The sequence below is a fragment of the Narcine bancroftii genome, chromosome 8, assembly GCF_036971445.1.
Source record: "Narcine bancroftii isolate sNarBan1 chromosome 8, sNarBan1.hap1, whole genome shotgun sequence".
NCBI lineage: Eukaryota > Metazoa > Chordata > Chondrichthyes > Torpediniformes > Narcinidae > Narcine > Narcine bancroftii.
Genome location: NC_091476.1, coordinates 146,369,512 through 146,384,072, shown reverse-complemented (window position 1 = coordinate 146,384,072; position 14,561 = coordinate 146,369,512). Strand labels below are relative to the sequence as shown.

The window sequence follows — 14,561 nt, the reverse complement described above, 5'->3', positions numbered from 1 at the left end:
CAAACTCTAAGACGTCCAGTTGCCTAGCAGCCCAGACACACTGCTCTGCGATGTGTCAACAGGTACGCCGGGTCCGGTAGTCCCACCACACTGGAGAGCGAGGGTCTTCAGTCTAGTCCATGACCTCGCTCACCCAGCAGTGAAGACGACTGTGTGTATGGTCGCAGAGCGGTTCGTGTGGCATGGGCTCAAGAGAGAGGTGGTGGAACTTGCCAAGAACTGCACCAGGTGCCAGACCACCAAAGTCCACCATCACACGCAGGCTCCCTAACAGAACTTTGACTTGGCGGCTCGCAGGTTCTAACACATCCACGTCAATATTGATGGACCCCTGCAGGTGTCAAGGGAGGCTCGTTAACTGCTCACTGTGGTTGACATCGCCATAAGGTGGCTGGAGGCTACCCTGACCAAGGAAGCCTCTGCAGAGACATGCGCCAGGACTCTGGTCAACCAGTGGATCGCCTGATTTGGAGTCACGGCACACAACACCAGTGACGGGCACGCAGTTCATGTCCGTCCTGTGGACCCAGATAGCTCCACCACACCACGGCATACCACCCACAGTCCAATGGGTTGGTGGAGAAGTTCCACAGGCACCTGAAGGCATCGCTCATGACCAGGCTCTCTGGATCAGATTGGGTGGACGAGCTACCCTGGGTCCTCCTCGGGATTAGGACGGCACCCAAGGAGGAACTACAAGCCTCGGCGGCGGCGCACCGCTTTCCCTACCGGGTGAGTTTTTCGGGTCAGACCCTGACACCGCAGCCACCGACGCAAACCTGCCTGCGGGCCTTCACAAGAGACTGGGCTCCCTCACCCCCAACACGACACGACTCCCGGCCAATCCACCTCCCCAAAGAACTCGATTGGGCTCTGTTCCTTTTCATGCAAAGGGTGCACCGCTGCAGTGACCGTATGAGGGCCCAAACAAAGTCTTGCACCAAACTGGAGGAACCTTCACCCTAGACATTGGGAGGCGGGAGGAACTTTTTATGGTGGACTGCCTGAAGGCGACTCACCTGGACATCACAGCCGGTGCAGACGGCTGCGCCGGAGCTGGCCGCCAATGCAACAGGGCGCATAGCCGGTTCTCGGGGGGTGGGGGAGGTTGTGTAGCGGCGCACATCCTCTTGCCGAACCGCTCCCATTTGTATCGCCACATGGCAGGGCAGCCATGGGGAAATGGCGTCATTAGAGGTTTCTTTCTGACTCCAGCATCCCTTCCAGTGCGCACCCTGGGCAGCGATGATGATGTCACAATGCACCAGGTGACTGAGCTCGTGCTGCCCTTATAGCGGCGCGCTGAATATGAATAAAAACAGTCGTTAACGACCCTCAACGTGGTGGTTGTGTCTCTCTCACTGCTCACACCACCACACTTTCATAATAAACAGTATACTTTGGACTTTCATCCATGGGTAAACTACAGTAGAAACACCAGTATGAACCATCTGGTGGTTGGGTATAAAGCTAGTCCCAGGAAACAGAGGCATGGAGTATATGAGCTTGTTGGTAGTCTCTGAAGACAGAGTCCAAAGAGTTGAATCAATATCCTCTAACAATTATCATTTCCATTCTGAGTAAAACACTCTTGGCTACCAACTCCATCTACACATCATAATTTTATATCCTTGAATTGGGTCACTCTTCAACATCCAGCACTGCAGAAAGTTTCCAACTTGTACATAGGCATGACCTGTCCTGTCATAATGCTCTGTCCCAAGCTCTGCACAGTATCATCAAAAGTTGAAGAGCCATAGCGTAAGGAGCGAGACAAGTTGAAACCTTGTCAATTCTTCCATTGAAAGAAAGATGGAGAAGCTCAACAAGTCGGGGAGTAACTGTGGATGAGGAACAGGAAGTCAGGTTCCAGGTTTAATGACATTTTGTTAGAACTGGAAGTAGTTAACGATAAAACAAGTGTTAGGCAAGTAGCACTGCCTGGCGAACTGAACATTTCTTGCATTTTTTGCTTTCGTATACAAGTGGCTGCTGATCATGGTAAAAGATTTCACAACAGGAAGAATTGCAGCACATTATGAAAAATCTTGAAATGAACCGGGTTTTGGCCTCATTTCCTCTGAGAGTAAAACTTTGAACGTGTTTGGAGCAGGATTTTGAACTCCTCTAAGTTCAACGGTGTCTTTATAAATGGTATTTCAGGCACCTTTATGTTCATATGGTGATTAGGGTCAGAGTGTCATCGAGTTCCACAGCACAGAACAGGTTCTTCAGCCCAATTAATTCCAAGCTGACCAGCTGAGTTTCTCCCATTTGCCCTTGTCCCTCTGAAGCCTTCCTATCTGTGTGCCCGTTCTAAGTGTCTTTTTAACAAAGAAATTGTACCTATCTCACTTCTGACAGATTGTTCCAAATAAGGTATAATTGAGGTAGATAAGTTGTTTCATTGGTGAGGGAGACCAAAATTAGGTGTTTTTAAAAAAAACAACTCTTAATTAATTTTGTGCCTCTCTTTAAGAGACTATTGTTTGTAGTGTTAACATAGTGACTATAATGTAATGTCATAATATCTGCCAGACTAATGACTTGCTCATTATTCTTCAGGATGTCAAGGTGTGAGCACAAGAAATTTTTCTTTGAATTTTTTTGTCTCTTTAAATATCGTTATGTATCTCTTTAAAGTGTGAGCTTCTTTATGTGTTTTATATCTCTATCATACAGTATATGCTTTGTTTGTTATTCATCATTATGAAAATCTTAATGTGAGGCTGTGCAAAATGTTTATCCATTTTATCAACGAATTAAAACTACATTAAATAGCAGCCACAGAGTTTGATTTATTGGATTAAAGAGATCAAAATTTGGAATGTCGTAGGTTATGTGTTTAGAAGATGATACTTTGAAATTAGGATATATTAGAATAAAGAAAGTGTCATCTATAGAGGGGACACAGCCTCAAGATTCAAGATAGTAGATTTGGGATGGAGACGAGGAGGAACTGCTTTTCCAAGAGGGTGATGAATCTGTGGAATTCTCTCCCCATTAAAGCAGTGGAGGCGACCTCAGTAAATATACTTCAGGTAAGGTTGGGTAGATTTTTAAATGGTAGTGGAATTAAGGGATATGGGGAAAAGGCAGGTAGGTGGAGTTGAGCCTATCATCAGATCAGCCATGATCTTATTGAATGACAAAGCAGGCTCAATGGGCCAGATGGCCGACTCCTGCTCCTATTTCTTAGGCCCTTATGTTCAAATACCCACCAGCCTCTGTATGCCCCTCAGAGCCCTTTTAATCTCCACCTCTTGTCTTAAACATATGATCTACACCTTTAGACTCCCTACCCGAGAAAAAAGAATGATCATTCACCTTATCCATAGCTCTCTTGATTTTACGTATCTCTTTAATAGGTCCCCCCTCATCCTCCTGCACTCCAGGAAGAAAAGTCTCATCTTTATAACTCAAACTCTTTGTAACTCATACTCTCCAATCCCAGCCATATCCTTGTGAATCTGTTCTGCACCATTTCCAGCAAACAGAACTACACACAATACTCCATTATTTTAAAGCTATATCCACATTTTTAAAGCAGTAAAATTATGGCAACATTTCTCAGTTTTAAAGTACAAGACTTTTCTTTCTTCTTCTTTGGCTTGGCTTCGCGGACGAAGATTTATGGAGGGGGTAAATGTCCACGTCAGCTGCAGGCTCGTTTGTGGCTGACAAGTCCGATGCGGGACAGGCAGACACGGTTGCAGTGGTTGCAGGGGAAAATTGGTTGGTTGGGGTTGGGTGTTGGGTTTTTCCTCCTTTGCCTTTTGTCAGTGAGGTGGGCTTTTAAAACCACAATATCCTGCTGTGTTACTTCCTCTTCAGAAGTCATTTTTACAAGAGAAGAAATTGTGCTTTACACATTACTAAATGATATGTCATAGGGAAACCATTTAATTTGCACAACTTGAATGATTACAACACTACATTGCGGAAAATATTTTTCTGATTGCTGAAATGATTAAGATTGGGAGATAACTAGCACAAGTTCTGGCAGGCTCCTGTGAGATTGTGAGTACTTACCATTTCTTTTCATGTTTATTTAGTGTTGTTGCTCAACAAATACTTTTATTGTTAATGTGAAAAAGCAGCACCATTTTATGGAAAAGCAAGATGGATGCTATTGCGAGCATGACATGCTGTAATGTTAATCGAGAATAAGATGTCCAATTTTTGGATAGTTGTATTGGTTGTCCTTCAGTTCGAAGAAGACACCTTGTTGTGTAGTTCATATGTGAACACGAAGGTACTTTTTAGTTCCAGTCTGGAAGTGCAAAATCTAGCACAATGGGGACACTGAAGTCTGTTGTTGTATCTGTAAAAAGCAGGTTTTTTTTTCTTATTAAGCAGCTCTCCATCCTGAGGGTGGGGGGGGGGTGGGGAGAAGAAAAGTAATGTTTTCCCCTGGAAACACATGTCAGGGCACAATATTCACCAGGAAATATTACTGGCATTTCGTTTGCAAAAGAACATTGGAGAGACAATGTCAGGGCGCAACATTCACCAGGAAATATTACTGGCATTTCGTTTGCAAAAGAACATTGGAGAGATGCAGCTGTGTTTGGGAATCCTTCGGCTATCAGTGGTGTGTGAACAGTCAGATGCCTAGTGAGTGATTAGAATGGGAGAGTGATGCCTGCATTCAATTAAACAATAAGGATTCTTATATTGCTGGGGGGCGGGGGGGTGGTGGGGAGTATGGGTGTGGCCAGCTATGGTTCAGGCAGCGCTCTTGTCTCTGATTTAGGTGATCGCTGGCATGAATCACACCCCAGAAACCAGGCTTATGCTGTAAGATTTCTGTTACATGCACATTTTAAAAACATTTAGATTTAGACTTGCCACACGGTAACAAGTCATTTCAACCCATTTGTCTGTGCCGCCCAATTTACACCAAATTAACCTACAAAACAGGAGTCCCCGGGGAAAGCCCACACAGATATGGGGAGAACATACAAACTCCTTACAGTGTAGGATTCAAGCTGTTAGAAACAGAAGTACCTTCACAGAAATTGCTCGAGACAAAAATTGAGAACAAAGAACATTTATTATACAACAATGCAAAGTTGGGTGCTTCCCCTTACCCTGGGAATACACACATACACTTGGGCTCACCCAACTTTTATACAGTTTATTTCAGTATAGGAATACCCTCCCCCTTACATTCTTCTGCCTCCTGGATAGGTTTGGCATTAGGCAATCCTGCCTAACTCTGTGCTGTTTCTGTGAACTTGGAGGTCCAGGGGGTATCCTGTCCTGTCGGTGTCTCATCTGTCATTATCCTCATTTGTATTTATTCACAAACCTGTCTTTGTTCTAATTTACAACCTCTTCATATGTAGAACTTGCTGTCTAGGGCTTACTAATTACATATGCAAAACCTGCTAATTCTATCTAGGGCTAGAAGACCCTTATCATATTCAGACTAAACTCTACTTCCTACATTCTAATATCCATTTCTTATCCTGTTCATACTGGTTTCATTCATTTACCCATATATCTATATTAGTTTCCACATCTTCATATTTTTATATCAGTTTTACTCATCTCTCTCAATCCTCACTTTTCTTTTAGATCAGTGTTACTGATCTCTTACAATCCTCACTTTTCTTTTAGATCAGTATTACTGATCTCTCAACTGAAATGTATTACTTGCAAACTTGGACTTTTTCCCAGCTGGTCAGTAAACGAACTGCAGTCTCAGTATCATTAGACAGAATTTGGGAAACATACATCCTTTGGGTTATAGTGTTCTGACGAGGGGTTCGATGAATTAAATACTGCACACAAGTCTTTAGGCAGGGGAGCACCATAATGGCCAGAATAGTGAGTCCAGCTGCTATAAGGGCTGTGGGTATCAGACTCCAGTTACCAATAAAAAGTCTAGTTCATCCCACACCGGACCAAGGTTGCCATGTCTGAACCTGGGCATGGGAATATTTTCGAACTCCTGAAGAAGTGTCTTTAACCGCCTGACCGTTGTGAGCATTGTCCTTAACCAGTCTTTCACAAACGCTGCCTTCAGCAGCCAACGAGTAATCGAGAGCCAGGCGGTTTTGTTGAACTGTGACTCGTATCTTTCGTCTTTCTTCAGCCCATAAATTCAGGGCCATTGCTATCTGTTCGGTGATGATCTCCAAGGCTGCCTGGAGTCTGATTAAACGATTTAAATGCCAAGTAGCTTTAGTATTCTGGAGCAGCTTACTTCGTTTACAGCTGGAACTCCCCTTACAGTGGTGGTTTTTTTAACATTCCGAATGTCTGTGTAACCCAAAGGATGCTTTACAGGAGACCAAGTTGGGGAGGGGACTTTCTTGTCACTTAATCTGTGAGTTGCAGCTTATCTGTGAACATTAGCATAAGTATCAATGAGCCTGTGAGTTGCAGCCTGTCTGTGAACATTAGCATATGTATTAACACTATTTCTGCCACATGTACAATCCTGACTACCATTCTGTCTGTCTTTATCCCACCATCTCCTTTGTGCTATCCCTTTAAAACTCCTCTCTTTCATACCTGTAGAGGCCAAAATACAAATCAAATCTACTCCTCTTGAGCCGTTCTGTTCCCCTGGTCCATATTGGGATCCTATATTAACCCATACCCCACTATGACTATACTTTATATCTGTGAAATAATTGTCACCTCTACTGCCCCTATTCCAGGAGGACTTAATACATTGTGAGTAATTTAGTGATGTCCCAAAAATTGGGAACCAACAAGTAAACAATACAGTAAATGGTAAAAACAACATTACAGCACTTTTTCCCGGCGTAGTGTAACTTTCAGATCAGAAGGATGAAGGACAGCACGCCTGGTGGAGGGTAGATTATCAATGTCTTTAGTCCGTGGTTCAGCAGCTCGTTTAATTTGTTGGATGTGGCTCCATCCCTTTTCTTTCGTTCGCACGGCAGTGTCTGTAATCGAAAGTACACAATAGGGGCCATCCCAGACAGGTTTTAGTTGGTGATCTTGCCATGCTTTTACTATACCCAATCACCAGGTTTAATAGAATGAATAGGATACTCCAGGGGTGGGTAGTAACAGCTGCATGTCTATTTTCTCCGTGAGTGCAGCCTGTTTGGCAGCTGCATCTGCCTGTCTGTTCCCCTGTGCTTCAGGACTGTCACCACTTTGATGGCTCCGTACATGAACTACAGCTATTTCCTCAGGTAATGTAAGAGCATCTAGAGATTGGACAATTAAGTTTTCATGGATCAACTTTTGTCCTTTTCCAGTTATCATTCTCCGCTCTTTCCAGATCTTCCCAAAGGTGTGCACTACACCAAAAGCATACTCTGAGTCTGTGTAGATCGTGCCCACCTTGTTCTCTAGACCCTGGAGAGCTCTACAGTGGGCATACAATTCACAAGATTGTGCTGACCAATGACCGGGACGGTGACTGGCTTCAATCACCACTCCTTCTTTCCCATCCACTACACTATACCCGCTATAGCGAGTGCCATCAATGCAACGAGAAGATCCATCAATAAACCACCTTTCACCCTCCTGTAAAGGTTCATCACTTAAATCCTCTCTAATTTTGGTCTGTAAATCTATTACCTCTAAACATACATACTTTAACTCATTTATGGTATTGTCAGAATTTGGAGAAACCAAGAAAGCTGCTGGATTGTGTTCTTTATTCGTAATCAGGGTCAAATCATCCCTATCCATTAGGATCGCTTCATATTTTAAAATTCTAGAGTCTGTGAGCCACCTTCCAGCACGTTGTAAGAGAATATTGCGGACTGTGTGAGGGGTGTGAACTATCATCGGGATACCAAACATAATCTTTCGTCCTTCCTCAACTAAAATAGCAGTGGCTGCGATGGCTTGCACACATTCTGGCCAACCACGACAAACAGGGTCTAAAACTTTTGACAGAAAAGCAACTGGCTGTCTACAGCCTGACCTCTCTTGTGTTAGTACTCCGGTGGCTACACCTCCTTTCGCATTGGTATATAGGTCAAATGGCTTATTTAGGTTGGGTAAAGCCAACTCTGGGGCACAAATAAGGTGCTGTTTCAGCAAGTTAAAATCTTTAATCTCTTCCTCTGTCCAGACAACAGCTTCATGAGTTTACCATAGAGAAATCTGACCAGGCTAGAATAATTTTCAATCCAGATTCTACAGTATCCCACTAAACCAAGGAATTTCCCAAGTTCTTGGGCATTCTTTGGAGGGGGGGGGGGGATCTGTAAAATACCACGTATCCTCTCTGAATTTATTTTCCTAGTTTCCTGACTTACCAGATGACCTAAGTATTTAACTTCTGATTGAACAAATTGTAATTTGGATTCGCTCACCCTGAGACCCTTATTCTCCAGAAAATTCGTAAGTTTTTCTCGTAATTAACAAAGCATCAACATATTGTATCAACTGACAATTCTCTCTCCGAGGAGCCTCATCTAGTATTTGTTCTAAGACCTGGCCGAATAAATTTGGCGATTCTGTAAAGCCCTGGGGAAGGACCGTCCACCGGTATTGATTCTTACGTCCAGTAAAAGGATTTTCCCATTCAAAGGCAAACATGTCTCTGCTCTCTGTTGCTAACGGACAGGTCCAGAAAGCATCTTTGAGGTCAATCACACTAAACCATTTACTATGGGGATCAATTTTACCCATTATTGTATAGGGATTAGGTACAACTGGGTGACGGGTGAGAATAATTTTGTTCAGCTCCTCAAATCCTCCACTAATCGATAGGTACCGTCTGGTTTTTGGACAGGTAAAATTGGGGTATTAAAAGGTGACATACAAGGTTCGAGTATCCCATCTTTCATCAACTGGTCAATTACTGGCTGCAGCCCCTTTCGGCCAGCCATAGGAATTGGATACTGTTTTCATCTAATTACTTGTTCAGAATCTTTTAAAGTAACTTGCAGGGGAGGAATATCTAACACTCCTCTATTGCCTCTTTCTGCCCATACTCCAGGATTTATTAGTTCTCGATCTTCCTCGTTTAATACATACAATTGAACCCTGATACCTGATTCCTGTGGTCTGGTTCCAATAGCCAATTGGTCCTGTAAATCTCGTCCTAACAAACAAACTCCAGTTTGGGGAACTAGTAAAATATCCTCTGTTATTACCTTTTCTCCCATTTGTATTCTTACGTCTCTTAATACAGGGACTGTAAAGTCTCTTCCTCCTACTCCCGAAATCATCACTGTCCCCTCTATCTTAACACGCTCGAGTGGTTGTAAGGTACTAGACCGGGCTGCCCCAGAATCTACTAAAAAGGTCATCTTGTCACTGTGGGGTCCTATGCTTAAATTTACCAATGGTTCTCCGTGCAGCCCCACGGTGTGTATTGACTGAGAACCGTGACCCCCCCCATTCATAATCTGCTTCCATCTGCCAGACTCTGGCTTTACCCTACCCTTAATTTAGTCTATGTGTCGTCTGAGTCCAGCATGTTCGTTAAATGGAGAATCAGTTTATTACACAGCATAAGAATAAAGCTTAACAGAGCTCTGGTTCAGTCGTTAGTTCATAGGTCACCTGCACAGTGAGCTATTCCCCAAGACTGACCTCTACTGTCCAGTCTCTACAGTTTATATAGCTCAACCTTATACCGAACAAAAGTTGGCTTTCTTTGCTAGATTTCTTGCATGAGATTTATCACAAGTAATTTCCTGCTCTGCAGTTATCTGGGGTGTAGAGCTCCCATCTTTTTTTAATCCTCAAGGTCAGAATATCCTGTTCTTTTGATCAGAAATCAATTCATATCCCAGATATTTCTAATTATTTCTTTGTTCTCATCTGGCCATGTTCTTCTGTTCTACTCAACACCTCCTTCTGTCTTAGCCTTCTTACTGAGTTAGTTTCCATTCTCTTTGATTCTGACAGTCTCTGTCAGGATTCTCCTTGTTCTTGTCTGGCCATCGACTCCTGTGCTAATCATCACCTCCTTTTGCCTTAACCTTCCTACTAAATTGTTTCATACATATTCTCTCTTTTGTATTTTGGGAGCAGGCAATTCTAAACCTACTGTAATCAGCCAACTTTGCTACATCCTGTGGCTGCCCCTTACTTACATTACTCTTTACCTTAAATATTAAATTGCTACATAGTACTGGATTCATGTATACAAACTGAATAGTACATAAGCATATATTCTACATATTTTCTATGATTAATTAACCCCTAGATTCCAACACATCAGTGCGTAAGGTCGCGTCTCCCTGGCTTGCATTGGGCATTCTCTCTTAAAATTACACATCTCTGGACTAGTCAGGGGTACATTTACAAAACCGAGACCCCCTCCCATGGGAACTTCCCGTAAAGGTCTCATCCAGTTAGTTTCTGGCTTATTATGTCTAGGTTCCTGCTCTCTAGGAAATTAATCAAAGGGTTCTGCTCTTTCTTCCCGGAGGGTCTCACACTGCTCTGAATTAAAGTCTCCTCCCTCTCTTGTCAATAGAGGTGGTAATTGAGTACTTTGTGAAGGGTCATCATACCACTCCTACTTTCTTCTCTTTTCTCTAGCTGTGGGGGAGGAGGGGAAGGTGCAGAAGGGTAGAGCATAGGGGGGGGGGGGGGGGAAGATAGGAGCCGGCATAGGAGGAACATAAGGTAGAGGAAGGGAATGTAACACATCCCATCCTTGTGGTTCAGGGACAAAAGGTTCCTCATCTCTCTTGTCCTTGCATTCCTTTTCATTCAAAACCAGTTGATCAAACGATCCCCTGAGCCAGCAGGCTGTATATTCCCTGCTCTCAAGATTATCTCTTTGGTTTTGATAGAGCCAGATGTTCAATGCTTGACACATCCAGTCATCCTCCGATCTGAGCTTTGGCCAATATACAGAGCTCCCCTTAATCGGGCTTTTAACCCATTCCAAACAACAATACCTGACCATGGTCAGTTTGTCCTTCCCACGGGTTCTCCCCGCACCCCAATCAGATAACATTAATCCTAACCGACTTTGCTTGGTTATCTGATCCTCTCATCCTTCACTAGGACTCTCTTCCTTACTACTCACACCTCCCATACTAACAGGTAAGTAAAATTTCTCTTACCGAGGTCCAGTAGCTAGTTCTAGCGCGCTTCCTTAACGTCCTCTCGTTGTTTGTTCTCAATGCCTCTTCTTGGATATCACTCGCTTCATCCACTGACCAGTCACCCTTCATCCGTTAGTCCAGCTGAATCAGCTGAGGTGCACCTACCCCCGTCGTCGTGCACTCTGTCAGTGGAGTGAGTGGGATCCCGGACGAGTCCCCATTTGTTAGAAACAGAAGTACCTTCACAGAAATTGCTCGAGACAAAAATTGAGAACAAAGAACATTTATTATACAACAATGCAAAGTTGGGTGCTTCCCCTTACCCTGGGAATACACACATACACTGGGGCCCACCCAACTTTTATATAGTTTATTTCAGTATAGGAATACCCTCCCCCTTACATTCTTCTGCCTCCTGGATAGGTTTGGCATTAGGCAATCCTGCCTGCCTCCGTGCTGTTTCTGTGAACTTGGAGGTCCAAGGGGTATCCTGTCCTGTCGGTGTCTCATCATGTCATTATCCTCATTGTCCTTATTCACAAATGTCTTTGTTCTAATTTACACCTTCTCAACTCTCAGGGCTACAGCCTCTTCATATGTAGAACTTGCTAATACTGTCTAGGGCTTACTAATTACATATGCAAAACCTGCTAATTCTATCTAGGGCTAGAAGACCCTTATCTTATTCAGTCTAAACTCTACTTCCTACATTCTAATATCCATTTCTTATCCTGTTCATACTGGCTTCATTCATTTACCCATAGATCTATATTAGTTTCCTCATCTTCATATTTTTATATCAGTTTTACTCATCTCTCACAAAGCCCCGGTCCCAATCGCTGGCGCTGTAAAGGTGAAGCGCTAACCATTAACTCTGGCGCCTTTGTAGATCATATCTTCATGCAGTATCAGACATAATTGATGTTTTCTTTAATATGATCAAATAAAAGGGATAGTTGGGGCAGGCTGTAAGTTGGGAAAAGTTTTGGAGTTTCTTTTCTGTGCATGTGGTGTGCTAATGGGGGAGCAGATTTCATAGACTCTGTCTTCACCTTCCACTGCTTTGGAAGAGAAGACAATATATTAAAGGACGCATTCCACCTTGGTCGCACTCTTCTCCTCCTCCATCCCCCACCACCTTCGGGCAGAAGATACTTGAGTTTAAAAGCACATGCTCCAGATTCAAGGACAATTTCTTTCCTGTTGTTATGAGACTCTTGAGTGGATCTCCCATTATAAAAGATGGATGCACTGTACTTTTCTCTTTAATGCTATATACCCTGTAATTTTTGTCTTGTGTGACACGAAACCCTGCACTGAAGTTTCATTGTCACAAATGTTGTTATCTTAACCTGTCAGGCTGATTTCTCATGTCTGACTGAGACTGGCCCTTGTCCTCTGGTACTGAACTTCTCCAATTGTGAAATGCATAGAGGGAAGTTATTTCCCCCCCCCCCCCCCCCCATAGTACATTAAACCTTAACCTCAAGCCACTAAATTCATAGCCACAATTTAATGCCAGAACAGGCAATGTTCTTAATTTCCTTGATCTTGTCTTCCTCTGCTGGTATCTGTTGCCCTTCATTCAGGTATGAGCAAAATGTAGGCAGGCTCCCTATTTCAGACTCAGGCCCAAAATGTTGGGGATATATCTACCTTTGCTATACAAAGTACATGCGACTTGCCTACATTTTCATCATGCCTTAACGAAGGGGTCAAGCCAGAAATGTTGGTGATGTATCTTTATCTTTGCTATATAAAATATACTGTTTGACCTATTGAGTTTCTCCAGCTTTTTATTTTTACTTTTTAAACCATGGACATATAAACCCTTTGATCTGGAGAGGTTAGAGCATTGGAAGCATGCCACATGAATTTGGATGCTGTGTTTGTAATAAATCTACTCTGCCTTTGTATAGATGGGATTAACTCTGGGAGACAGTATTTTTAAGAACAAAAGAACACACGAGAATTAGATTATGAGGAGAACCAAAGCTGCTGATACTGGAATCTTGGTCAGGCAAAGAATTGCTGGAGAGAATCAGAAAGTCTGACAGCATCTGTGGGTAGAAATAATCAGTCCATGGGAGCTGCTCCACCAATCTGAACCTTGATTGAACTCTTAAGCATTGCCAGACGGAGACCACCTGCAAATTGGAAGAACTACACCTCATCTTCTGTCTGGGCACCCTCCTTCCAGATGGCATTAATATTGACTTCTCTGGCTTTCATTCAAACCACCTCCCCCTGCACTTCTTTCCCCATCACCTTCCCCCAGTTCTGTCTCGCTCTCTCCCATTTTCTTCTGCTTTCACACAGACAAAATCAATTCTCACCTCTCTCCTTATCCAATTAACACTTTTTGTTGATCTGGACCCCTCCCCCACCCAGCATTGTCTCTATTCTGAGATTTCATGACTTTGTTTATTCTTTGAAGAAGGATTCAGGTCCGAAATGTCGGCAATATGCCGCAAGACTGGCTTAGTTACTCCAGCATTTTGGTGTTTTTACTACAATCACAGTGTCTTAAAGGACTTTTGTTTTCTGACTCATGATGATTTCCTAATACTGTAGCGGAATAGAACAGCTGAAAGTGGGAACACTAAGTGGAGGGGTAGCAGCGGTTCATGAACATGGTGGTGCTAGTCTTGGGGACTATTAAGAACTAACTGCATTGTTATGTGTCTGCAAGTCACATTTCGGCAGCCAGGGAAAAATGGTAAATTTCCCCTTGATGAATGAAAGGAAAGCAACCCAGTAGTTTCAAGACTGGGACCGTTGATAGTAATTTTTCATTCCTGCCTTATTTCATTACTGTGAGAAACAGAAGTACCTTCACAGAAATTGCTTGAGACAAAAATTGAGAACAAAGAACATTTATTATACAACAATGCAAAGTTGGGTGCTTTCCCCTTACCCTGGGAATACACACATACACTGGGGCTCACCCAACTTTTATACAGTTGATTTCAGTATAGAAATACCCTCCCCCTTACATTCTTCTGCCTCCTGGATGAGTTTGGCATTAGGCAATCCTGTCTGCCTAAGTGCTGTTTCTGTGAACTTGGAGGACCAGGGGGTATCCTGTCGGTGTCCCTTCATGCCATTGTCCGGTGTCTCATCTGTCATTATCCTCATTGTCCTTATTCACAAACCTGTCTTTGTTCTAATTCACACCTTCCCGACTCTCAGGGCTACAACCTTATATGCAGAACTTGCTAATTCTGTCTAAGGCTAGAAGACCCTTATCTTATTCAAACTAACTTTACTTCCTACATTCTAATATCTATTCTTATCCTATTCATACTGGCTTTATTCATTACACATATCCATACTAGTTTCCTCATCTTTCATATTTTTATATCAGTTTTACTTATCTCTCACAATTACCAAACTTTACATTCTACAGCTGCAAAGCGCTTTTTCACATGAACTTGGATTTCCAGACTTCCAATGTTGTCCAGTGATTTTACCACTGTGTTTTATACCCAGCAATCACAGGGTCCATCATTTAAATAAAACCACTGCAATTTCTGGAGCAGG

General features: G+C 43.1%; 1 protein-coding gene across 4 annotated transcripts in view; it reads left to right on the top strand.

The window, feature by feature from the left end:
• Window positions 1-346: 346 nt before the first annotated feature.
• The window catches only part of ptafr (platelet-activating factor receptor), a 151,855-nt gene continuing 137,640 nt past the window's right edge, over window positions 347-14,561 (top strand). Inside the window, exon 1 of one of the 4 annotated variants that reach the window (XM_069895186.1) lies at window positions 347-732. In XM_069895186.1, the coding sequence (XP_069751287.1) occupies window positions 613-732 (120 nt within the window). In that variant the 5' untranslated portion in view covers window positions 347-612. The other 3 variants (XM_069895188.1, XR_011343450.1, XM_069895187.1) reach the window with 3 other exon arrangements.